We start from the raw sequence: 24,880 nt of genomic DNA on the forward strand, positions 1-24,880 counted from the left end.
AGTTACTGTAGGTTGGGCCTTACCTCCTCAGGTTCAATTAGTTTGAACTCCATGCCGCGGCCGGTCCAGGCGATGAAGTGTGCGTTGCCAGGGTCGTCCAGCAGGGCCACCAGGAACTGCCAGAGCTGCAGGGATCCCCGACGCTGGTAGGGGGCCCCCTCACGGAACACGGTACCACCCTCCTGCTTCACCTCACCTGGAGAGGAACAGGGATGCTGCAGGTTGGACTAGGCTGGAGGCTCAGGCTGTTTGAGGAAGTATGCAGCTACCATTGACTAGGGACGGTACAATTAGTGTATAATCGTGTAACAGACGATTATAACTGCCGTAACAAAACGAAAACAATTGTGCGGTTGAGTCTGAGTCTGTTTCTGGGTAACATGTATTTTTTTTTTTACAACGTGATGAAACCTTGTTGCTCCTTGCTGAAATAAGCAAGGTGGTGTAGCAAACAAGTCTTTGATTGCCTAGGCAACGCCCCCCTCCGTGCAGCTGCAGCACATGTAGTCAGGAGTGGAGGAGAAAATGTGCTTCTTAATAATAAATAAATGAATCATTTGCTATTCAAATGATTATAACAGTGACCGCGCGTGGTCATTTGACTGCAACCAAAGTTCCATGACCATCACAGCCCTACCATTGACATAGGACAGCTAATGACAGGGATGGCAATGTGGGCAAAGATTTTTCAACATTACTAATAGGATATAATGGATGAGACAGTAATTTTGGTTGAGTCCAATCAATGGCTGTCTTGACAGGCTTAAGATACTGTAGTAACTGCAACATTGTGAGTGACAGTTGATTGGTTAATTATCTTGAGAAGCAGGGAATGGTGCCAATATGTAGTTCTATGAGTGTGGGAACATGGGGACTGTCACTGTAAGTAGCTGTCACTCAAACCCGGTGTGTTTCGCCAGTTCAACCTGTACAGGAGCCCTCAGGCTCTCCCCTCACACCAGTCACCCCAGTGCACCATGGGAAACTGACTATCAGCTTGCTCCCATGACACAGGAGCCCGGTCCTTACCTCAAGCACGGGAAACAAAACCCACTAACTCAGCTTCAACCAGGAGCCTGTTACGCAAAAAACAAAAACAAAAACCTCTAAAGCTTATTGTTCAGTTATACTTTATCTGATACTATTGGCAGTGATATAGTGCTGATACCGATACACGTACTTGGGAAGATTATTGTGAGCGATAGGTACTCGATCCCACATGGAGAGCCGCGTGGTGTGATTGACTGGATTCTATGTCTCTCCCATGGAGAACTGACAGTGGACACCCTCAGTGCCATCATCAATAACCATAATCTGATCTCAGTGACACCTATTGGAGTGGATTGGAGTGTGCAAGGAGTTGTAAGACTTACCTTCTAATTTCTCAGGAACGACACGGGAGTCGTTTTCAAAGAGATAGCCTGTAAGAAAAGACTGTGTTTAAAGTGGTCTTGTGTTGCTATAGCTTGTTCACCATGCCAGATCTCAGATCACATTTTCACAAAATGAATGACTATATTGGGTTCATGTATCTCTTACACTTCAACAATAATGTGTAGAGCACTTAGTGAGAAGGGGAGGATTCCTCACACTAAACATCTCGAAAGGACTCCATCTTCCCTCTTACTTTTGTTTTAATAATACTAATGATTTGAAGTGTCTAATACTCTTGTGATTCCTAAAGGGGCACCTCAACACGGATTTGGTAAAAGGCTGAGGGACGGGTCTGGAGATATTTAACCACTCTCAAACGCATAGACAGAGCTCTGGATACAAGGACTGACCATCCATGATATCAACATTATAGTTTTGTTTTGAGACTGTACAGTGTTTGTTTACATGTAAAACAAATGTATATTTTGGGTTCTGATGGGGTACGACAGTTAAACGAAGCTCATGAGTAGGCCGTCATTGTAGGCCGTCATTGTAATTAAGAATGTGTTCTTAACTGAAGGTTAAATAAAGGTTAAATGCCTTTTTTTAAGGAGGCATCTATAAGTTATATTCTCCAAGAATCATTGGGTATATGTCATTCATTTAAAAGGCTAAAATGGATGAAGCAACTGCAGAATGCCTGTTTAATTATACAATCTGTTTTGTGATTGGCTGTTCAAGAGCAATTCCTGAATTCTCACTTATTTAGGAAATTAGGCTGGACAAGAACTAGAATGACCCAAAATGGTGTGACAAACAAAGGGAGTGAAGATGAGGACTGTTTTTCTTTTCTCAAGGAAAAATACTCTGTCTTTTTCCAGGAGTAATATTATTCCAGGGATTCTTGGGGCATGGGAGAGGCCAGAGCCTATGCCAATGGAAACATAGACACACCGCCGGTTAGCCAATGGAAATAAGGACACTCTGGGCTGGTTAGCCAATGACCGCAAAGCTACAGCCAGTAGCCAGGCCTCATTTAAATTAGGAATAGGAGAGGGAGATTCAGTACATGTAGTATCCCCCATCCTATCTTCAGTGCCATGAACCATTGGCACAGACTTTTGGTAATAAGGCATGCATGTAAAAAACAACAACATGATTAGGCAGTCATAATGCATAATGTCATAAATGTCTATGTAGTATCTACGACGGGCTTATACATGCATATAAACAGATAATAATGAATTACACCAGACACATTTTTTGCTTACCTTCATTGTTGTGCTGGGGGTTGGGGTACCCCTCGTTGTGGTGGTACATGGAAGGACATCGAGGCACATCTATAGGACAGAAAAACAAGCATACACCTATTGGTCAATGCAGCGGATCAAAAACAACCAGTAAAATAGTTTTCAGTGTACAGATGGATTTCATTCCTCAGTCTATATACACTAGGCCAATATCCATGGGGAGAAAGAGCATTAATGTGCATATTTTTGTTTTCATCGCGAGGACAAAACCTTCATTTGTCCTAATATCACTTGTCTCCGACAGTATTATTAGGCCATGAGTTAGCTCCTAGGGAAGAGCAGCAGTATAGTTCAGTGCATTGGTAGAGAATGTGAGTCTGCATTGTCAGCACTCTGTCCATCCACCTGTACACACTCAACCATCCCACACTGCAAATGGATGGGATCTTCATACTTCTATCAATCCCGAATCAAATTCCGAATCAAATGTCCATTTCCTAAAGTTGTATTAATTGAAAACCTTGGATGTTTCCGCCTGTTGCTAATGGCTGCGCCCGGGTTGGTGACAAACTGCTCTTATCGCCTACACAGTGTACAGTATGTGTGCCTGTGTGAGTTAGTGCATGAATGGCAAGAGGAGGCCAGAGTGGGTGAAAGGTGCAGCAGCTCTAGTCTCCTGCCTCGTCTGCCTCTCAGTGGTGTTTAGCCTGGTGACTCACTCCTGGAGAGTGCAGTTGCAGCGCTGTGGCTGTGATAGGATGTCACTGGGGTATATCAGACCCTCCATTCCGGGCCAGCAGACTATCACACTGTAAATAATATCACTGCCAGCCAGGGAAGCCTGCCACTGGGGAGTGATGGGAAGATTTGGGACGAGAGCGCCTGGGTCAATTGTTTACTGGCTGGTGTTGCCAGCTTTCGTAGCCATTTTGTGTCTTTCACGCAACACAATGGCACACATTAGTATACTAATTGGACATTTGAATATGAAAAAGACAACTTTATTCACAAGCCTGAACTGCATAACTGCCTATGTGCTAGTGGTGCGCTTATCTATAATTTTGGTCACATTTCAGCAGTGGTGTAAAGTACTTCAGTAAAAATACTTTATATATATATATATGCCATTTAGCTGACGCTTTTATCCAAAGCGACTTACAGTCATGTGTGCATACATTCTACGTATGGGTGGTCCCGGGAATCGAACCCACTACCCTGGCGTTACAAGCGCCATGCTCTACCAACTGAGCCACAGAAGGACTACTTTAAAGTACTACTTAAGTCGTTTTTGTGGGTATCTGTACTTTACTTTACTATTTATATTTTTGCCATACATTTTTCCTGACACCCAAAAGTACTCATTACATTTTGACAGGAAAATGGTCCAATTCACGCACTTATGAAGAAAACATCCCTGGTCATGACTACTGTCTATGATCTGGCAGATTCACTAAACACAAATGCTTTGCTTGTAAATTATGTCTGAGTGTTGAAGTGTGCCCCTGGATATCTGTAAATAAACAATACATTTTTTAAATTGTGCCTCCTGGTTTGCTTAATATAAGGAATTTGAAAATATTCATACTTTTACTTTTGATACTTAAGTATATATTTTTTTAGCAATTCCATTTACTTTTGATACTTAAGTATACTTTTAGACTTTTACTCAAGTCATATTTTACTGGATTACTTTCACTTTTACTAGTCATTTTCTAATAAAGGTATCTTTACTTTTACTCAAATATGACAATGGGGTCCTTGTGATAGCATTTCGGAGAAGGAAAAACAGCTGCTAGCTTTTATCTGCGGCACACGTCTCAGGCAGGCCCACCAGCCTCTTCAACTCCTCCTATCACTTTCAAAATATATAAACGCAGCCGGTATGATGCATTTTGCATTTTGAAAGTTATATATCTTGAAAACTTGATTGCTGATATGCATAACATTTTTGACTATATCAAATACCAAAAGAGAGTTTTCCTTTAAAGGGAACAGCCAGGGCTTCGGGGCTGTTCTGTTGCACTGTGTTGGTATGGCTGCCAAGGCCCCTGGCTACCCCACCCTGTCCTCCCCCCTCCTCTCTCCCTCCACAGTCAGTGTTCAAGTTACTGCGGCCGCGTTCATTTTTCCATTATGAGTTCATCTGCCTGCAGAAAAGGGAGCCGCTGTTGCAACCCGACACCCCAGAGTGCTCCACTGGGGACTCTAGTCTTTCCAGTGCCCTCCATTTTCTCAATGAAATTCCTCTGCCTCCCTTTCGGTGAGACAAGTGTGGAGAGACGGAGCGGGGAGGGGTGTAGAGGAAAGAAACTGTATTACAGTCAAGAGTCAATACCTTTTTTTGCAAAGTGCCAGGGAGTTGAAAGGAGGAGTTTGGAGGTAGGGAGGGGGTAGGGAGGGGGTAGGACAAGGTCTGTAGCTGATATAGAAGTGTCTGCGTTTGGACATTTTGTTCTAATGTCCAGACACGCCAGGATGACGCAAAGCAACCTTTTTTTCAAAGGATCTTTTTGTAGGACAGAGAGAGAAAAGCCACAAATCAATATGTGTAAGTAATATGTGTAAGTAATACGTCCTACAGAAGGTGAATATGCCTACATGAGTGATATGGGATTAGTTAGGGTATGTTTTGCAGTATTCCGTGGGTCAGTGTGTTATGAGTTGTTAGGGGGGAAAGACACTCTGTGACCTCCGTGAGAGATTAGCTTCCCTCCTAAAACCACGAGTCATTCAGTATAGATTCTTTATATTAAACAGGGGCTGCCATTCTAAACAGACTCATATTGTATCTCTGTCATTCTTCCCTTGGACCCCCAGTGTTTTAATCACTCACCAGGCTCATAGGTGTAGTCGGTTGGCTCCTGCTTTACCATCATGTGGGCAGGAGGGAACCTGTGCGGATGGTGGTGAGCGTGCGGGTGGGGTTGTTGGTGTTGGTGAGGTGGGTGAGGCCCGTGCCCTGATCCATGCCCGGGTCCTGCCATGTGGGTGGCCCTCTCGTAAAGAGGGTCCAGGTACTCTTGCTTGAAGCTCTGCTGCAGGTAGGGTAGACTGGGGTCTGAGTGCTGCCGATGATAGCCACCACCTCCACCTGGTCCTCCACCTCCTCCTCCCCCACCACCGCCTCCGGCTGGGGCAGGGTGCATGCGCTGGAAGGCCTGCCCTTGAGGGGGGAACCCCTGGGGGCACATGTCTGCTGAGGGGGCCTGATACCTGGAACTAACAGAAGGGAAAAGAGAGGTTATGAAAACTATCAGTACTGACAGAATATTATTATGTCACCAACCAAAGGCTAATCGTTCTGTGGCAATTTTAAGTATTTCATACAGTACAGGGGTTAATACCTGGGGTTCATGGGGTAGTTGTTGTGGTTGGGCAGTGGCTGAGAGGCGGCAGGGGAGTTCATGTTGTAGGCCGTGTTGTCAGGCCGTCCACCAGCGCCCCCGGCAGGCTTTGGGGAGTAATGATGCTGCATGGGAGACATGGGCGTCCCTTGGGGGCAGGAGCTCTTATTGGGTCCTGCAGCCCTCTTCGGCTCGTAGGCACTAGAAAACACACACAAGCATGGTTTATGAATCGCAATTTGGTTCATGAGTATTACCAAGGCATCAGTAGTAGGCCCTAACATTAGTAAAACAGGTCAGTAAGCCAAAGTGGGCTTATGGGGGATGGGTGTTTTGTAGTGACTCACGTTGTGTTCAGTAGCTTGTCTGATCACTCTCTTTGATGCACTGCCTTGTGTATGAGAATTGATTGGAATTGTTTGACTAGTGACCTGCTATGGATCCTCTGACTCCATAAGATGAGAATGTTTGTATACGGGCCATAATAAGCTTAGTACTGTACTTGCTGACATGTGTACCTGGCATAAAGGCACTGCTCTCCATTGGGGATCTGCTTGTGGCTACAGGATTGGCTGGGGTCGGACCAAGGGCTCGGTGGTTCCTTCTTGATGGTGACTGGCGGGCTGTGGAATGCCACTGCTGTAGAAGAACAGAGACAGAAGAGCAGGTTGGCAAACATGGATAGTTCTTTTTTACCCTCTATGATGTCATCAAGTTCAAAGGCAAAGCAAACACTTTCGTCCGCACAGGGATCCCTAACATGTGCCAGACCGCTTCGGTGACAGTTGAAAACAAGGGATGCAGACAGACACATCTAAACACGAATAAACATACATGTGCATACACACATTCCTGCACTTCCTTTGTAAGCCATTGGTGTCCTCGCCAACTTTTTCTCCACTCTTCCAGACACAACACAGGCCATAACTTCCTATGCACCCAACACAAAATATACCCAAACCTAAACAACGGCACCGGCCACGAAACTGTCTTTCAATGAACAAAAGGCCAGGCAGATTGCTCAAAAGTGACTTCGAAATTGGACGTATATCCATGTCCCGATGTCGTCGGGAAATGCCTTCAAAACAGGCCACTAGGGGCAACAGTGAATATTATTACCATCAAGTAGGCTTGGATTTTGCAAGGGCGTTGTGGACTGGGGTGGTGGATCAGAAGGTTGCGTGTTCAATCCCAGTGGTGGACACTCATTTATGTGTTTTTTTATTATTACCCCAAACCTTTACCTTTACCTTAACCATGAGTGCCTACATTTGATGTGACTCTGGAACAGAAGGTTGAGTGATCAATCCTAGTTCGAACCCTTAACCTTCTAAATTCGACGTTTGCTGCAACTGAACTATGCTGAGCAAGAGGAGCAACCCAGGGTGTCAAAAACACGTTGACATTTTGACATTTGGAGCAACTTTGAAATTTGACGTTTTGGAAAAACGTAGATAAACGTCTAGTTCTGCAGTGAGATTGTGAGCTTGTTGCAAAAGGCAATGCAACACTTTGGTCAGTATGATGTTTGAGTGAAACACAATACATTCTTCATTTCCTTGGCAAACAATGTTATATAATTTTGGGTATTTCAGTTAATAACTTTATTTTCCAAAAGGAGACGGCCAGAGAAACATTTTACGTTTGACCTCACAAGGTCATGTTACTTGTTAAGAACAATATTCTGATGATTATTCCCTATTGGAATTTGGACTCCAGGTACCCTCTCTAAGGCCAGAGGTCACCTTAAAGCAGGTCTTAGTAAGTGATATCTAGCCCTTGAGCCATAAAATTGGCCATGGGTGTCCTTACGCAATGAAGATGTTTCAAATGTTTCAACCCCTAGGTCTCAGCCTTAATGTAATGTTTTGGCCCAGGGCAGGGAAGGATGAGACAATGAACAGGTAAAGAGGAGTATAACGTCTGGCCTCCCCGCCGGAGGATGAGGAACGTGGAACCTCTTAGAGGAACGTGTCTGTCTTCCCATATGTATACGTCTGTCTATTTCTGTCTATTAAACCTTTAAATGTAGAAGTTGTTCGTCTTGTATTTTGCTTCTTGCATTTCTCCACACCTTGACTGGTTTTCAATTCCTAACATTTCCTGTCTTGGTTTCGTTCTTCATCTGCATGAACATTCTGAGTATGTTTACTAGATCTTCCACACAGCCTATATTCTTCCCCCATTTTCCAATCCAAACCCTACAGAAGACATCTACTTTCTGGCTCTTCCCTTGGTGGGGACCTTTGCCTTGAAGGCCACACAAACCACCCAAAGTGGAGCTTCAAACTGCTGAGGCTGTGTTTATTATGTGAGGGGAGGTTCTCACTGACTGACTGTACAGCACAGGATGTTTTTCTGGGCCTGAGAGGGTAAACAGCAGCAGCTGTGCACTTTCAGCTGGAGACGACTGTGTGTGTGTGTGCGTGTGTGTGTGTGTGTGTGTGTGTGTGTGTGTGTGTGTGTGTGTGTGTGTGTGTGTGTGTGTGTGTGTGTGTGTGTGTGTGTGTGTGTGTGTGTGTGTGTGTGTGTGTGTGTGTGTGTGTGTGTGTGTGTGTGTGTGTGTGTGTGTTTGAGTGTGTGTGTGCGTGCGCACGAGGGTGCGCGTGCATGTGTGTCTGCAGTGGGTGTGGAGCTGACGGAACAGGCCACACCGAAACCCAAGACCAGGTAATTGCATACTGTCTGTATCCCATTCACAAAAAGGGAGGAGAGAAAATGCAGCGACTTACTGTAAATGGCTGAGAAAGGGACGTCTACAGACAAACAGAGCAACAAAGAAAAAAAGGAGGCTCGGGAGGAATGGGGGGAGTAAAAAAACACAACAGACAATCAGTGGGAAATAAAGACAGAACGAAAGAGACTGAGAAAGGGAGAGAGAGAGAAAGTGACATACGCAGACAGGCAGACCGACAGCTTGTGGAACGTTTGAAAATGGGGGAAAACCCCTATTGTTTTAGTCTCTTCTTTCCCATGACACACCCGGGCAGGTGAGGAAGTGTTGGCTTTAGAGTGCGATCAAAAAGGATTAGAAAAGTATTTACCCAGATTTCCCACACAGACACAATAGGATTTACAGCCCTCCAAATCCCTCTGCCCTCTTCCTTTCTCCTCATGCCCAGGGTGGCACATGACCGAATTTGTTTCCAATATGGCTATGAGATTGTGGAATGTGTTTGTCTCACACGGTGACCCTCTCACTACACACAATCCATGGTGTGTAGAGTGTACACAAGTTCAGTCACAATGCAGCCCAAGTGGAGCAGCTAATACGTTTGGCAGACATACGGCCTTTTGCCGTGGCCCTGCTTTTGTTTCATTTCGAATACTGCGTTCTGCTCTGCGAACGGCATCGAATCAAGAGTATTGGTTGCTGTTTGAGAATGAAGCACAGCACTGTTCAATAGTAAGTGGGTGGAGATTCGTGAGTCAGGATATACAATATGAATTACTCTTGTATATGAGCTTAGGGCGGCTGTGAGTGTGTATGATTGGTGCTGTCGTCTGGCATGCTCCCCCAATTAGCAGGGGTTGGCGGACTTCCCTGTTAACGAAGCCCTAGTGAATCAACTGATTTCTCAAGCTCAAGATCAAAGGAGGTTGGGACACGTTTGGATATCCCTTGATCCGAATAGAAATGTCACAACATTTTGAGCATCTGAATTGTTTCAGTTGTATTTGATCAGAGTAAACTATGGAATCAGAAAACATCTAATCAAATGGCTACGCAGACTCTTTGCATTGCCCCCCCCTCCCCCCTCCCCTCTTTTACAGCGCTGCTCCTCTCTGTTGTTATCATCTATGCATAGTCCCTGTAATAACTCTACCTACATGTACATACTACCTCAACTAACCGGTGCCCCCGCACATTGACTCTGTACCGGTACCCCCGCACATTGACTCTGTACCGGTACCCCCCTGTATATAGTCTCGCTATTGTTATTTTACTGCTGCTCTTTAATGACTTGTTGCTTTTAATTCTTATTCTCATCCGTGTTTTTTTAAACTGCATTGTTGGTTAGGGGCTCGTAAGTAAGCATTTCACTGTAAGGTCTACTACACCTGTTGCATTCTGCGCATGTGACTAATACGATTTGATTATTGATTTATTTCAACCGGAAAAGGGATTCTTAAAATGTACAATTTAAAAAGGATTTAACAAATAATGGCTTAACAAATCCTTGAACAAGGTGACATTATCAAGGTAAATTCAAATCCTCCGAAGTTTATAAAGGAGTGGCAGTCACATAAACAGAGTTTGGATAGCATGGCTCTTCCCTATTGGTTTTATTTAGGGGACATTTGACCCCAGCTCACATGGTTCTGGTTTCCCTCTCTACATCTCTGTTAGTAGTTACACTTTTCTCCACCAAGATCCTCATATTTCATGGAGTTTTTTTCTAATATGGGAAGGGGGTGTTGTGAACTTAAACATAATGTATAATGGTAGAGAGAAGTGTTTAGATATTTTTGGACAGATACTGTACACATTAGGTGAGAGAGAGAGAGAGAGAGAGACAGAGAGAGAGAGAGAGAGAGAGAGAGAGAGAGAGAGAGAGAGAGAGAGAGAGAGAGAGAGAGAGAGAGAGAGAGAGAGAGAGAGACTCTCTTTGTATTTGGAATGGGTGTTGGGGGATTGGAAATGTGAACACGTCCTAAACTTGTGTAAAATTATGATCTCAACAAAGTAGGGGTTGTTAACTTTAGAGACGCTTTAGAGACGTCTTATTCCCCCCAACAAAATTGAGGGCATGTGGAAAGTCTTCTTGTTATGAAAGTTGAATGTTTTCATCTTGTGTTTGCTCCTCTTCCTGATTCGTAAAAAAAACACAAAAAACATTTTATTTATCTTGCTTTCCCTGGTGTCTTGCCAGTCACTCCCTTTCTGATCACAGGATGATTCAGGATATGGATGGGGTTGGAGGGAGGAGCAGGGGGACTTCATATATGTAAATAGTTAATCTTTGGGGGAGGATGCAGGGTGAAAGGTGATGGTCTTGGTTGAGTGCTTTAGGAAGTGGAGCGATCATCATGGAGGGAGGCTATTCAGTCAAACCCCACCACAAACAAATCTCAGGACATGAGACCCCAACAGCACCCTCCCCACCCCTATCCTCGTCCACACAAAGTGTCCTCGGCCGGGTTAAGGTACTAGTGGGAACTCCTCGGGACTGAGGATCATCAGAAGCTTGTCTGAAATGGGACATTCTTCTGCAGCTTAAGTGCTAAAGAAATATCTCATGCCACTTTGTGTAACGCAAAGAGGAATTGAGGATTCAGAGTGTTGTGACGTCAAGAGACAAAGTTAAAAACATGAAGCGTCAAGGAAGACTACAAAATAAAGCTGCGAGCAGCAATAAACGGTGTTCAGGATGACAGAATGAATACAAGATCATTTGGAGAACAAAGCAAGTACTCTGTCATGTAGGAACAATCTTCCTCTATGTGAAATCATGAGTCTAAATACAAAGTCTGGAGTGAATCTGCCGTATGGTTCATAAGGAGAAAATGATTGTGAGCATTAGTGTTACATGTGCAAAGAATGAGTTAATTAATAGTTTTACTTTTTTGTATTTTTTATATCAACACCAAATCATTTTAGAGATGTCTATGATATCAATGACAGGTTTCATGTTGATAGGCCACTGTGGAGTGGAGTTAGAGTGGTTTAAATGGACACATAAAATCAGATTTTTGATCTGTCAATAACGCAGCCATCTTTTGACCAATCCCTTTGTACCATGGGCCTACATTCCAAATGCGGTTTCATTTGGTCCTGTGGTACATTTTAGAAGTATTCTTTTAGCATATTTTAGCGTATGTGCTAATATGCATCTACTGGTATAGTGTGGCCATCTTTAAATCCATCAACGTTATTTTTTTTCCATCGACGTTATTATTGTGGTGAGTCCAAAGGCCACATTTGGAGTGAATCTGACTTTTAGTCAATGTGAAGAAGATTTTTTAGGATTATTTTAAGCGTAATCGTTACAACAACAAAAAAGTGAATTATTAATACTGCCCTACCAAGCAAAAAGGCAGTAACTGCTCATTTTTTTGCTACATTAAATACATGCTTATTAATCATGTGAACAAGTCTCTATTGTATTGTGTTTTGGAGAAAATGGGGGTCACATCTTTGCTGTGAACCCCTAAATAGGGTATGTACCTCTTCTTACTATCGTCTTGTGATCTTAAGTTTGTACAGGATTCCAATTATAGTTTGGTAGCTAATGGCAATGATCAAACGAGTGGCAGCCAGGGTTGAATGCCAGGTAGGAAACCCCCTCTGTAATCTCAGTTTATTTTATACAGAGCGTTTCCTACCATTAAAGGTTCTTCTCCAGAGTAATCAAACCTGAACTCAGCGAGAGGATCTGGAGAGCTTTACATTAGGGTGTTTATCTCTGGGATGGGAAGTCAGTCTCTGGAAGTCTGCAGGACGTGACAGCTTCTTATTTTTATCCTTATTTTAACAGGTAAATTGACTGAGAACACATTCTCATTTATAGCAACAACCTGGAGAATAGTTACAGGGGAGGGGGATGAATGAGCCAATTGGACGCTGGGGGTGATGGAATGAGGGCCAGATTGAGAATTTAGCCAGGACAATGAGGTTAACACCCCTACTCTTACGATAAGTGTGTATGTGACAAATAAAATTTGATTTGATTTAAAAATAAAAAAATGTGCCATTAGCGACCACGGAGAGTTAGGACACCCCGTTTAACATCCTATCCGAAAGATGGCACCTTGGTATATATATATATATACACTGTATTTTTGTGCCTGCTACTGGCCCTCCATCACCCCTTCTCGCAGCATCTGGTCCCCCATCCAGGGACCAACCCTGCTTAGCTTCAGAGGCAAGCCAGCAGTGGGACGCAGGGTGGTACGCTTTTGTACCCACCAGCCAGTCAAGGAGCTTCCCAGTGACTTATCATTCTGGTTAACTGTATCTCAGTTGCAATGTCCAATAGGGTGAATAGTACTATGAAGACGTTTTATTGTCATGTACACCAGATAGGTGCAGTGAAACGTGTGGTTTTATAGGGTCAGCCATAGTAGTACGGGACCACTGGAGCAAATTAGGGTTAAAATGCCTTGCTCAAAGCACGTCAACAGATTATTCGCCTTGTCAGCTCAGTTATTTGAACCAGCAACCTTTCAGTTCCGGGCCCAGCGCTCTAACCACTAGGCCATCTGCCACAGGCAAACCATGAGAATGAAAGGAGATGTATTGACGGGAACGTCCATAGTAGTTATAGTCCATTTCAAATATGGGCAACTGTCACATGATTGTTCCTTGAATGTTAGATGATGTACAGTTTCCTGTATTAGTACACGAGTTATATAAACGACATATGTACTGTACACCCTAGAACAGCTTTAATAGAGCCCACGGAGGGTTTCTTGAGAGTCAGAGAGAGAGAGAGATGGTCCCTCACTGGCAAATTGATCCCAACAATGACAGAGAGTTCAATAAAAACATCCCTGATGCCCAATTATGTGGCTCTAAAGATTTCAAAGGAACCTATTGATTTCTGGGACATGCCAAATAGCAATCCTCTCTCTGCCTCTGTGGCCTGGCTCAACTGTAGAAAGTAGGGTACACGAGGGATAGACAAGAGTTTTTCTTATAGGTTATGACGGTGGAGATCAAATGCAGTATATTAACACATGCAGCTTCCTCTACATCGCACTGTGCCACCTTTTCTGTTGTCGTGATTCATAGCTCTTAATTTCAACTGGGCTTGTTGCCCCTGCTGTAACTTTCAACCCTATCAAGTAGAGAAGAAAGGCCTTCCATTTCACTTACTGTAAACATTTAGGTGACATTGAAAACGCTGACATTTTCATCCCAAGTATGCTGGCCCACACATTGAATGTTCTGCATGCAAAAAGTGTGGTTGGTGGAAAATCCAGTGGGATGGTGAGTCAACGACGGCGATTCAATCTGTTCCACCTCATTGAGACTGGAAAGACAATCCAGCAGCAGTTCCACTGTGGAACTGAAACATGTGCAGGACATGTGTGCTTCTCAGGTCAATGCACAATCAGAAAGAGCAGAGAGAGAGAGAGAGAGAGAGAGAGAGAGAGAGAGAGAGAGAGAGAGAGAGAGAGAGAGAGAGAGAGAGAGAGAGAGCGAGGGGCGAAATGACAACTGGAGATCCCTAAAAGCCAACGCTGGGCTCCAGAGTGGTCTCAATGTCTATTGCAAACATCGCCTGGTCCATTTAACCATTAGTGTCTAGTATCTGATTTACCGGTCACCCTTTCTGATCGGCTAATGCCTTTGTGACTTGGCTTCTTTGAATATTTAAAGCATTGTTGTCAGATACCTACCAAACAAGCCTGACGAGATTGAGAATGAGCACTGTAGTATCAACAGGAAGTGATTGGACGGTAAAGCGACATAGCACAACAGATCAACTATGTGATGCTTTAAGATAAACAAAAGTGTTTCATGTATTTTGGTTTCATATTATTAGGTGTCGCTTGATGTTGTCTTGGAAACGAGGATGTGGCGGACACAGAGAATGGAGTGTGACCGGAGAACGGAGTGTCACACGTTGCTGAAGTTTCACTTCTCACTTCGAGAACATTTGATGTCAGGTCGAACTTTTTCGGACTGTAAGATATTCCCTTTTAATGTTCCCATCGTGTGTGTGCTCTGTGTGGCAAATTACTTCACAATTTGACAGTGAAGATGGAGATATAGATGGAGATATACTGTATATCAAAAAGTGTGTGGGTGTGTGAACATCATGTGACTGTGTTATGGCAAGACATTTCATCCCCCGTGCATTGCGGTGATATTTTTTACGTGGCCTGTGACCGTCTATAAATCTTTCTTCTCCATTGCCGTTTAGTAGGCACAATACAATACATCCCCATCCCAGGACACGGGCAGCGAGTGGGGCGTTCCATCGCAAATAGCCGGGGGTGTAAGTAATGTGGCAAAATATTGACCCTTCACTCTCGATCCCTCAGCCCCAATATAGCTGTCCCCTCTTAATGTTTAACGTGATAAACAACCCCCCCCCACTGTTACTGAAATGATATAAAGAGCTCCCACTGACCCAGCTAATATCCATCAAGTGGAGAAGTGAGAGAGGGAGGGGAGGAGATATAGGGGCGGACAAGGCTCATCTTGACTGAAGGAGGTAGATAACACATTCTGCACTAAGTTCCCATCAAGCCCAGTAGAAAGCCTGGTCAAACTCCTCCCTGTAAATATCAGAGCACATGCCACATCCACAGATCCTCTCACTCTATCGTTCCCTTCTCTCTCTCTCTCTCTGTCTCTCTCTCTCTCTCCCTCTGTCTCTCTCCCTCTGTCTCTCCCTCTCTCTCTCTCTCTCTCTGTTTAGCGATTGGGATCTCAACATGATGCCCCGAGGCACAGGCAAGCGTGCTGTGTGACCCCTCCCCCACACTTTCCTGATTTATATACACTTTATCTTTATCCATCTATCTATCCCCCCCCATCCTTCGCTGGGATCAATACAGCCCTACAAGGCTCACTCCACACAAGGCCTGTCCTGTGTCAGCAAGTCACTATGGCAATAGCAAGACCTCAGCCTCAACCATCAATGATCCCCTCTTAAAGTTACATGTGGCGGTTGGAAAGCTGAGCAAACCACGGCCATGTTTAGTAAGACACACCGGAGCAAAACGTTTTCTCCCTACTTAACAGGACCCAGCTATGTCACGGAGACAGAATCTAGGGATATCCCTCGCTGTGGGTCTTGGGCATAACAATAGCGTCACCAAGGGTAATTAGCTCTGACGCGATTTCGTGATGGCATGCTTGGTTTGTTGATGTGATCTCCTGGTTTCTCGTGCTCCTGTGTATTCTTGCTAAACGTGGAACCCGGGTCTGTTATTTTTAGGCCTGCCTGCATCTGTTGCCCCTGGTTTTCCCCTGCTCTCGTCTTGGAAAGAGGAAACGTTCCAGCTGTGGAGAACGTTAAAGCTCAGCCGTTCCTCAAATCCCCCTTTCCTCTCCCTGAACATGCAAATGCACTTCTCCCCTGACACACTACGCACAACATTTAGATCACCCACGGAAGACAATTTTTTTGCGCGAGTTAGAAAAGTATTATAGTATTATAACATTGGGTGCATTATAAGAGGGGGAAAAACTGTTTACGTTTGGAAAATAAATTGAACCCCTTTGTCATGAATGTATAACTGAAAGATAACATTGGCAGAAACCAAATGGTGAGAGAGAAGGCATTTGAAGTGTTCACCTCCTCTTTTTGTGGTGGTAGTAGAATAACAGCCGTCCAATTCATGAATGGAGATTCCCTCCCTTTAACCCAATGTGCTGCCTCAGCCAGTCTCTCACAACCAGCCCATTCATAAAACTGTGGGGCTGAAGTGTGTGTGTGTGCGCCTGTGCATAGTGTGTGGCTGTAGGTGGCCAGGATGCATGTGTTTCTGGAGAGAAATGACCCATTCAGTCATGTGTTCACATGTACGCACAAACTCCCGCACACACACACATCGAAGGGGAATCGTCCCCCTTGGGGGCGAATGGTACCCCTGCATATCTGTCAGTCACCTGGATGTTTCAGCAGACTTGTTGCATAGCAGCTGTATTTTGGAAAGTTGAGAACACTGGGCTGCATATTTATTTTTGTTCAACTGGAGAGAGAGCAAAGAGAGGTAGGAGCTCGCCAATTCATGGTCCCTCTGCTCTAAATGGGGACTGATTGGGCCAGCTCTGAGCGAACCAGTGAGCAGGGGAACACAGCAACACAAAGAAGAGAGAAGGTCATAAATTCATGACTAGGCAGAACGCTTCCTACCGAAGAGACGAACTGTCGTGAGCATTTGCACTCAACTGCACTCTCTCTCTCTCTCTCTTTTTGTCTCTCTCGTTCTCTCTCTCTGTCTCCCCTTTTCTCTCTAAAGGACTGGAACGGCATCTACAGCCACAACTTCCTATATAATTACTACAAGGTCCAAAACTAAACAATCGGCCCACACAGCACTGAAATAGTTGGATTAGCTTACATCTTGGAACGCTGAACGTAGAAAAAGCAAAATGGTAGATGGGTGAAAATGAGAGAGAGGCTAGGGGTGTCCAGAGTTATAATTCAGCATAGTTTGTACCGATACAGGAAGAGGGAGGGGTCAGAGAATCCACTCAAAGAGAGGGGGGTCACAAAACAGGGTAACAGTACTGTAGCACTTTTTTTATGAATGAAGACTAAGGGAGAGGGGGAGACGCTTCCTCTTACTTGCAGGAGACAATATATGAATGGGACACGTCTCTTGGGCTGCTCTCCGTCTAACAGAACATAAATAACTACTTTCCACACTATTTTTTATTTTAGCAACAACACATTTATCAATGGCATATTTGGTCTCAGACAATTCTAAAAAGTAGAAACTAGGTAAACTATCAGTGCGTGGAAGATTCAATTTACATTTGACTGAGTTCCCTCCCTGCAGACAGATAGATTGAAAACAAAAGCGACTGTCATTATCCAACACCCTCATTACAGATCAGATGCCCCCTTCAAAAGTTCTGTCAAACCCCCAAAAGTCAACAACACTTCCCCTCCCATTTAGCTATCACGAACTGAACGTCATCCCCCCCATTTTACCATTGACTTAATTTCATAACGGTGTTTAGTGAATCATACGTTAAGGGACTAACATGTGTCGTGTTAAAGCTTGAAACTCCCTAAAATACACAGTATAGGTCAGAGCAGTGGTTTAAAGTATTTTTTAAAGTAAAAAATACTTTAAAGGACCTACTTAAATAGCTATTGTGGGTATCTGTACTTTACTACTTATATTTTTGACAACTTTTACTTTTACTCCACTACATTCCTAAAGAAAAGAATGTACTTTTTACTCCATACATTTTCCCTGCCACCAAAAAGTACTCGTTACATTTAGAATGCTCAGTTAGGACAGCAATGTGGTCCAGTTCACGCACCTATCAATAAAACACGTTGTCATTCCTACCGCCTCTGATCTGTGGGACTCACTAAAGACACATTCTGTGTTTTAAACGATGTCTGAGTGTTGGAGTGTGCCCCTGGCCATCCATAAATGATGTCTGAGTGTTGGAGTGTGCCCCTGGCCATCCGTAAACGATGTCTGAGTGTTGGAGTGTGCCCCTGGCCATCCGTAAATGATGTCTGAGTGTTGGAGTGTGCCCCTGGCTGACCGTAAATAAAAAAAGACAATTGGGCCGTCTGGTTTGCTTAACATAAGGAATTTTATGTATAGTATTTACTTTAACTTTTTCCACCACTGTCCTTCAGTACACTTAAAACCAGATACTTTTAGACTTTTACTCCAGTAATATTTTACTGGGTGACTTTTAGTTTTACATGAGTCATTTTCTATTAAGGTATCTTTACTTTTACTCAAGTATGACAACTGAGTACTTTTTCCACCACTGGTAAGGAGGCAAATGACGTGTTTACATAACCTTCCCTCAGTGGAACTCTGGAGACAGAGCATGCTTGTTAGCTGTTATTGAGAGAAAAGGGAAAGAGATTACATAGATTTACCAGATGTGCAGGTATTGCACAATCACTTCTTGCCCCCCTCCCCTTAATCTAGCATTCCAGAGTGTCTCAAAGTCTGGCGCTCTGTTTTCCCTCATCCCTCTCTCTCGTTCTCTCTATTTCCCTCTATCTCCCTCTGTTTCCCACACCCAATACAGGTAACAACCTGACTCGGAAAACAACTAGGTTTGATTTGCTGTGGCGCCTTTACAATGCGGCTTCAATTATTTTTTGGCACAAGGGATTAGGACTTTGTTTGCCGGCTTTACGCTCTGTACTCTGAGTTTCCCTAGCACCTGTTAAGAACTGTATTACAAGGCTGAAGAGCGATGAGTTTGATGGAATAATGCAAAATCGGGTATGGGAATAGATAAGGCCTTCATCAATCCCGCTGGTTGCTTCAATAGACTCACTTCAAGTCGCAACCACAAACATGTAGAAGAATATCTTTATGTCTGTGGCAGCCTGTCAACTTGGAGGTTCCCATCAAATCATGTTGAATAGAGGGTCTTCTGGTCATTGAGTGTGAACAGCAGGTGCTAGCAGGAGCGCTGTCTGTCAACCTGAGGCCTTCTCGGCTCAGACTACTGTGTATAAGTGAGCTGCCTGTCAAAGTGAAGCCCCAGTGACCCTACGGAGCATACCAAGGTCTACCATGGGCAGCAGGCTGACCGCCGATTGGTTGGGCTGGCCCGGGGTTAAGTAGACATGACCCTTACATGCTCTAGGGTTCATCGCCGCTTCCTTGTTACCGTTGTTAGCCCACAGACGGGAACTATATGTTTCACTGGGCATGTGTTACTGGGACTAAGGAGTTGTCACTGTGGATAAATGGCACAGTGTTTAGCCACAATAGCGGTCGGGTTTTGAACGGGGCCAGGGAGAACTAAATTGCTAAGTTTAAAATACACACAATAAAACTTCAGATTTATTTGAATGTTTAAATTATATTCAAAACATGTTCAAGTTAAGACTTAACCCATCAAAATTGCTATGTTAAGTTTGCGTCAAATTTGCTGTTAAATACATTATTTCCCCATTCGTCATATTGTATGAACTCACCCATAAGTCTATGAATGAGTTTGAATGAAAAAGGCACAGAGGACGCTGTTTGCAAAGCGCACACTCCCCTACTCTGAATCACCATTGTTTCAACACACAACAAAAAGGGAAACCCATTCAAATAGCAGTTGTGTAGTTGTGTAGTATAGGAATTTGCTTTCCCCTCTTACACCTCAGACATACACAAAAGGGAGTCTTTGTACCTGGACTCTGAATGATCTTTTACTGGTTTCCTGGGCTGATCCATTCAGCTTTTGAAAACCATGCAAATGGATAGAGGAGGACAATGGTAGCATCCACATTCACCCATGATGAGTAGGTCATGTATTAAGTTTGTGTCTCGGAAATGCTTTTTCCCAGGCAAAGATTAATGTGACTTCGACAAATACAGTAGCTCCACCCAAAGCCTTGAGCAGTTTCACAACCCAATGCTGACCTCGTATCTGAGTTCCCTCTCTCTATCTCTCACACACACACACACACACACGCACGCACACACTAAACAAACACATACACGCAAACACACACACACACAAAACAAACACGCAAACACAGAATTCTTAGAATTTACACTAATGCAATCTTTACTTACAGTTTTCGGTGTGGAAATCAGGAACAAACTGCTCGTCACTGTCAGGCACTTGAGCTGAAATCAGAAAAGAAAGAGAAACCGTTAGCGTCATGTCATGGTTTGAGCAGAATGCTAAGCCTATCAATTAACCTACTGTAGCTAGCCTTGGTGGTCTGCAATTTACCTAGACAGTGAGCACTACGCTAGCCAGTCTGACTATTTACATTGACCCCCCCTGTTTTTACACTGCTACCACTCACTGTTTATTATCTATGCATAGTCACTTTACCCCTACCTACATGTACAAATGACCTTGACTAACCTGTACCACCGCACATTGACTCGGTACCCAGTCTATTTAGCCTCGTTATTGCTATTTTAGTGTGTTACTTTTCATTTGAATTTTTTACTTTAGTTTATTTAGTAAATATTTTCATAACTCTATTTCTTGAACTGCATTGTTGGTTAAGGGCTTGTAAGTTAGCATTTCACGGTAAGGTCTACACCTGCGCATTTTCCTATTAACTGAGCCAGTCTTGGTGCTTCATGCTGTCCGGCAGCCTTGCCAGTGTGGAAGCTCGGCTCACCCTGTCCATGGGCCCTGGCGGTCATGGTGCTGGGCCTCGCCAGACTCTCTCCTTGGCCATGAAACTTGACCCACTACCTGGATCCAGCCAAGCGACCTTCACCTCCACACTTTCCAGCGTGCCAGCATTTTGTCAACACCACATAGTCAGGGGGGGGTGAAGCTTAGCTCCTTGTTTCATGTGGCATTCAACGTCTTGACGGCACAAACACTGATCTATTAGTTAACCCTTTGAGCTGCAGCTCGCAAGGGTTTAACCTCAAGTCATGACTTGACCTCAGTCAAACATCGTAACTGGGATTATTGACTGTGTTTTATTCTGGTCTGATCAAAAATGGTGGAAAAGGAAGATAGTTCACTTGGGCCGTTTATCATTGGGAAAAAATGGTTTGTTCCGATCTGCTTAAGCATGTGGCTCTCCCATAGACACCAGTGCGATAGAAGCTGGGTCTGGTCTACTTAGTTCATTAACTAATGTAACCAGAAAAAATGAGGGAGTGGGGTTTCTCACTTCCTCTTCTGTCTCTGGACTGATCTCAACTAGGGTCAGGAGCTTTTCCTGACCACATGAGCTGACCAGGAACATCTCAGGGTCCCTTCTGAAAACTTCCGACTGGCTTGTGAATCTGTCTTTCGGTATGATGGACGATACTCTGACTTGAGGCCTAACGATGGCAGCACAGGGTGATTTATGACCTTAAGAGGTGCACTTATAGTGGAGACAGGGTTACTGTCACTCACGCAGGCTAGCTATCGAACCAAACTGGTGATAGATGGATAAATACAAAGGTGGAGCTGCCTTTCCTTCCTCCCCCCATGTCCAAACCCTGGCCAAAGAACCACAAAGATATCTTTAGCCCTCATTGACCTGATTGTGATTGTGTCAGGAAGACGTCAGTAACGTGTCAATTGTGTGCATTTTGTGTACTTGTTTGTGTGTGCTTTTCATCACAGAGCAAAGACAGACTCAACAGGCTATTTTAAACAAGGAAGGAAATCAGACTTCTTGTTTCGGTCTTTTACACCCAGTTTGTGAAGCTGGAGGACGATCTTGGACAATATAGATGCTCTGAGGCTAGTGAAGTATTCTGGAAATCGTCACCTGCTTTGAGGTGCGTTCAAAAGTCAAGCTAGAGGTGTTAGGAGTACGAGGAACTGAGAGAGAAGTTGGGGGAGCTGAGAACAAGTTTAGGTTAGCACTATTTAGGGTTAGATCTTGGTCACAATGCAACTATCTAGTAAGAATGAGTGATGTTTTGTTGAATAATTCAATCACAAAAACAGCAGAAATTATCCAAATCAATCCAAATACTGGACTTGGTGAAATAAATATGAATCTATTCATGCTAGATCTTAACTTGGAGTGAGTTTAATTTACGATCTTATAATTGATATTATATTTAAATGAACCGGATCCTACCATCTAGGCCCTAACATTCTGAATTGTCTTTATGCAAACCCAGCCCATTGGGTACAGGTGCAACGGGGCTTGGTAGTATTGTACAATCCTGTTTACCAAGATGTTCAGATCCAAATACATTTCCGATATCAATTGTCTTCCCAAGCACTGGCCATTGAACCACACAAACGGTTTAGGAAAGCCAGATTAGTGGACTGCCAACACCCAAAAGGGTGAAAAGGTCAAATTTACCCAGTGAGCCATGCATGAGCACACTGGCATCTGATTCGCTACATGTGGCTAAATGGCCTGACCCTAAACCTCGCCTGCAGCCAGGACTAGAAACCCTTACGACTAGCATCAGTCCAATTTGAAAGGTTCCTGCTTTTTCCATTGCTTCGGTCTTGCACTTACGCAACGGTATACTTAGGAAAAGTTGATGGTTATCATTAAATATTGAGACAACAATCTGTCCATAATGGCCAGCAAAAACAATAATTCCACCACATGGGAAGCACAGATCCACTCTCCACTCTGAAATGGTTTAACATAACCAGAATAAGGAACATGAGATTGTATAGTATTATAGGAAACCAAATCTGAAGTTGAATTTACAATGAACATTAAAAAGTCTCTCAAATTGAAACTACGGAGTAAGAAAAATGACTTCCATAGAACCCACAACGAGAGAGTGATGCCAGCGTCTGTGACATCACCCAGCCAAGTAAAGACCCTAAACTATCCGAAAGGTCCCCCCTCACTTCATCCACCAGCTACCAGACCATAAAACCTAGCTTGGAAACCAAAATGGAGTGAAAAGAGAAAATAAGAACTTCAAAATCCACTTTCACGTATTTCTTCCCCTCTTCCTGTGAGGAGGAAACCGGATGATGCCGTCTTGGAGCATGTTCAGATAAATTACATTGATTTCTTATATAATATTGTGCCTTGTTGCTATACGGTAATACTATTACCCCCTTTTAACTTTGCAGTCTTTTGCCCTAAGGAGAGGGATAAAGCTGTTTTATGAGAAAGAGCAGAGGCCAATATTTAGTCCACCAGACCAAACAATAAATCATTTCCACTAGTTTCAACATGTCTAAAATGGAACACGTTGGATCGAGCTCAGAAAGGGAAGAGAAAAACCCCCATTAAGGATGTCTGAGCGTCAGTGTGACTGGCTCGCAGACAAGAGCACAACCCCTGTGCTTAGGCAGACAGAGGGAGAGTGTGTGTGTGTGTGTGTGTGTGTGCGCGTGAACGCGTGTGTATCCGATTTGCTTCCAGGAACACCTCGTCAAAAGTCTTTGAGATGCAAGTCAGCACAAGACAGAAAGTGTGTTTATATGAGCACAGATGCATGTTTCCTTTTTTTTCTTCCAGACACCTTGAATGAAATGTTTTTTCTCAATGGAAGATCCTGATGGGATCGCAGAACTCTCAGTCATAAATGTAAAGGAAAACAACAAGACGAGACAAGCTCCTGAACTCTCTCTCTCTCTCTCTCTCAACTTTCTTGTCTCCCCTCTCCCTTTCTCCCGCTCTCTCTAGCAGAAAACTCCCTCCTGCTACGCGGGTGAATCCCTTGTAACCACAATCAGTCACAATGACAGGCCTGTAATTCATGTAAAAGGAAGGAGTTCTGCCAGAAGAGCTCAAAAACAATATATTATTTAGGGTTAAAAAAACAAACACATTGATAGTTGCACCACCAACCTCCACCCAGGCAGCTCGGCCTTTTAATTCTCCCTTTGGCTCAGTGACCCTCTTCTTCTAGCCAATCTCTTTATGCAGTACAACAGCACCCCATATCTACTGCTATGCATGTTACCTTTGTGGCTGACTGAATTCAAATAATATGTCCATCAAAGGGACCGGACTTCGGAGTGGTTCTCATTGTTGTCCCTTTTATTGGTGTTGGCTTTGTCTTTGTCTGTGGAGCGTGGTGGTGTGAACTTGCCCGTTTGACGCTGCATGAGAATAGGCACCTTGGCCGAGATACAGTGAGAGAATTGTTTGCCGGGGCTTCATAAACCGTCGTTTTCTTAAGAGGGAGGCCCATTTGACCCTTTTCACACTACTGTGCCGAGCCGAACCATACTGTGTTGCCTCTGGTATTTTCTTTTCACGTTGACCTTTCCAGCACGGTTCCAGCATATATTTGACCCGGGTCTGCTCTAAATCACAGGGTATCAATTTGGCTGGTTCAAGATGGTAAACATTTTGTAGCCGGCTGCATTTCTGATTTAGAGATCGCTAACGCGTTACATATTGCCTTGCCACTTCTGGGCCCCAGATTTACCAAACATTACCAAACAAGCGTCAGTCATTCCTCGGTTTTGTTGTCCCGTCTTAACATATAATTGCTTCTTCAGAGTGTACGTCACGTTGTACTTTTAAACTCCACACTGCTGACAATTGCTGCTGCCTGCCTGGGTCCATTTCATCGGTATGTGCGTTAAGGGACAGGGGCTTAACATGCTGCTTGTTTGCATTGGCTGGGCATATTGGCACGCACGCATACTACATGCCAGCATACCAAAATAGGGCATGTTTACAGCTAATCATGTCCTGTCTATGTTCACAAAGGACATTTTTTCTGTCACTAATGGCCATGTGTATTGCATCAGCATGTTTTAACTCCCCAGGGTTTTTTTCACTTCCTAAACGTCCTCGTTTTACTTTAAGAAACAACGTCTTGGTACTTCACCCTGTGTACTGTGTGTCTAGCACACACTATTGGCCTTTCCTGGTG

The 24,880-nt window shown here is 44.0% G+C and overlaps 1 protein-coding gene across 1 annotated transcript in view; it reads right to left on the bottom strand.

The window, feature by feature from the left end:
• LOC118367123 (ETS translocation variant 4-like) overlaps positions 1-24,880 on the bottom strand; it is a 29,686-nt gene that overhangs the window by 2,250 nt on the left and 2,556 nt on the right. The window contains exons 5-11 of the mRNA XM_035750204.2: positions 20,162-20,215; positions 6,487-6,607; positions 5,969-6,169; positions 5,458-5,843; positions 2,646-2,714; positions 1,374-1,421; positions 24-196 (exon numbers count right to left, since the gene is read on the bottom strand). Of these exons, the coding sequence (XP_035606097.1) occupies positions 24-196; positions 1,374-1,421; positions 2,646-2,714; positions 5,458-5,843; positions 5,969-6,169; positions 6,487-6,607; positions 20,162-20,215 (1,052 nt within the window). The remainder of the gene's footprint in view (positions 1-23; positions 197-1,373; positions 1,422-2,645; positions 2,715-5,457; positions 5,844-5,968; positions 6,170-6,486; positions 6,608-20,161; positions 20,216-24,880) is intronic.

The sequence above is a fragment of the Oncorhynchus keta genome, chromosome 3 (assembly GCF_023373465.1).
Source record: "Oncorhynchus keta strain PuntledgeMale-10-30-2019 chromosome 3, Oket_V2, whole genome shotgun sequence".
Lineage (NCBI taxonomy): Eukaryota > Metazoa > Chordata > Actinopteri > Salmoniformes > Salmonidae > Oncorhynchus > Oncorhynchus keta.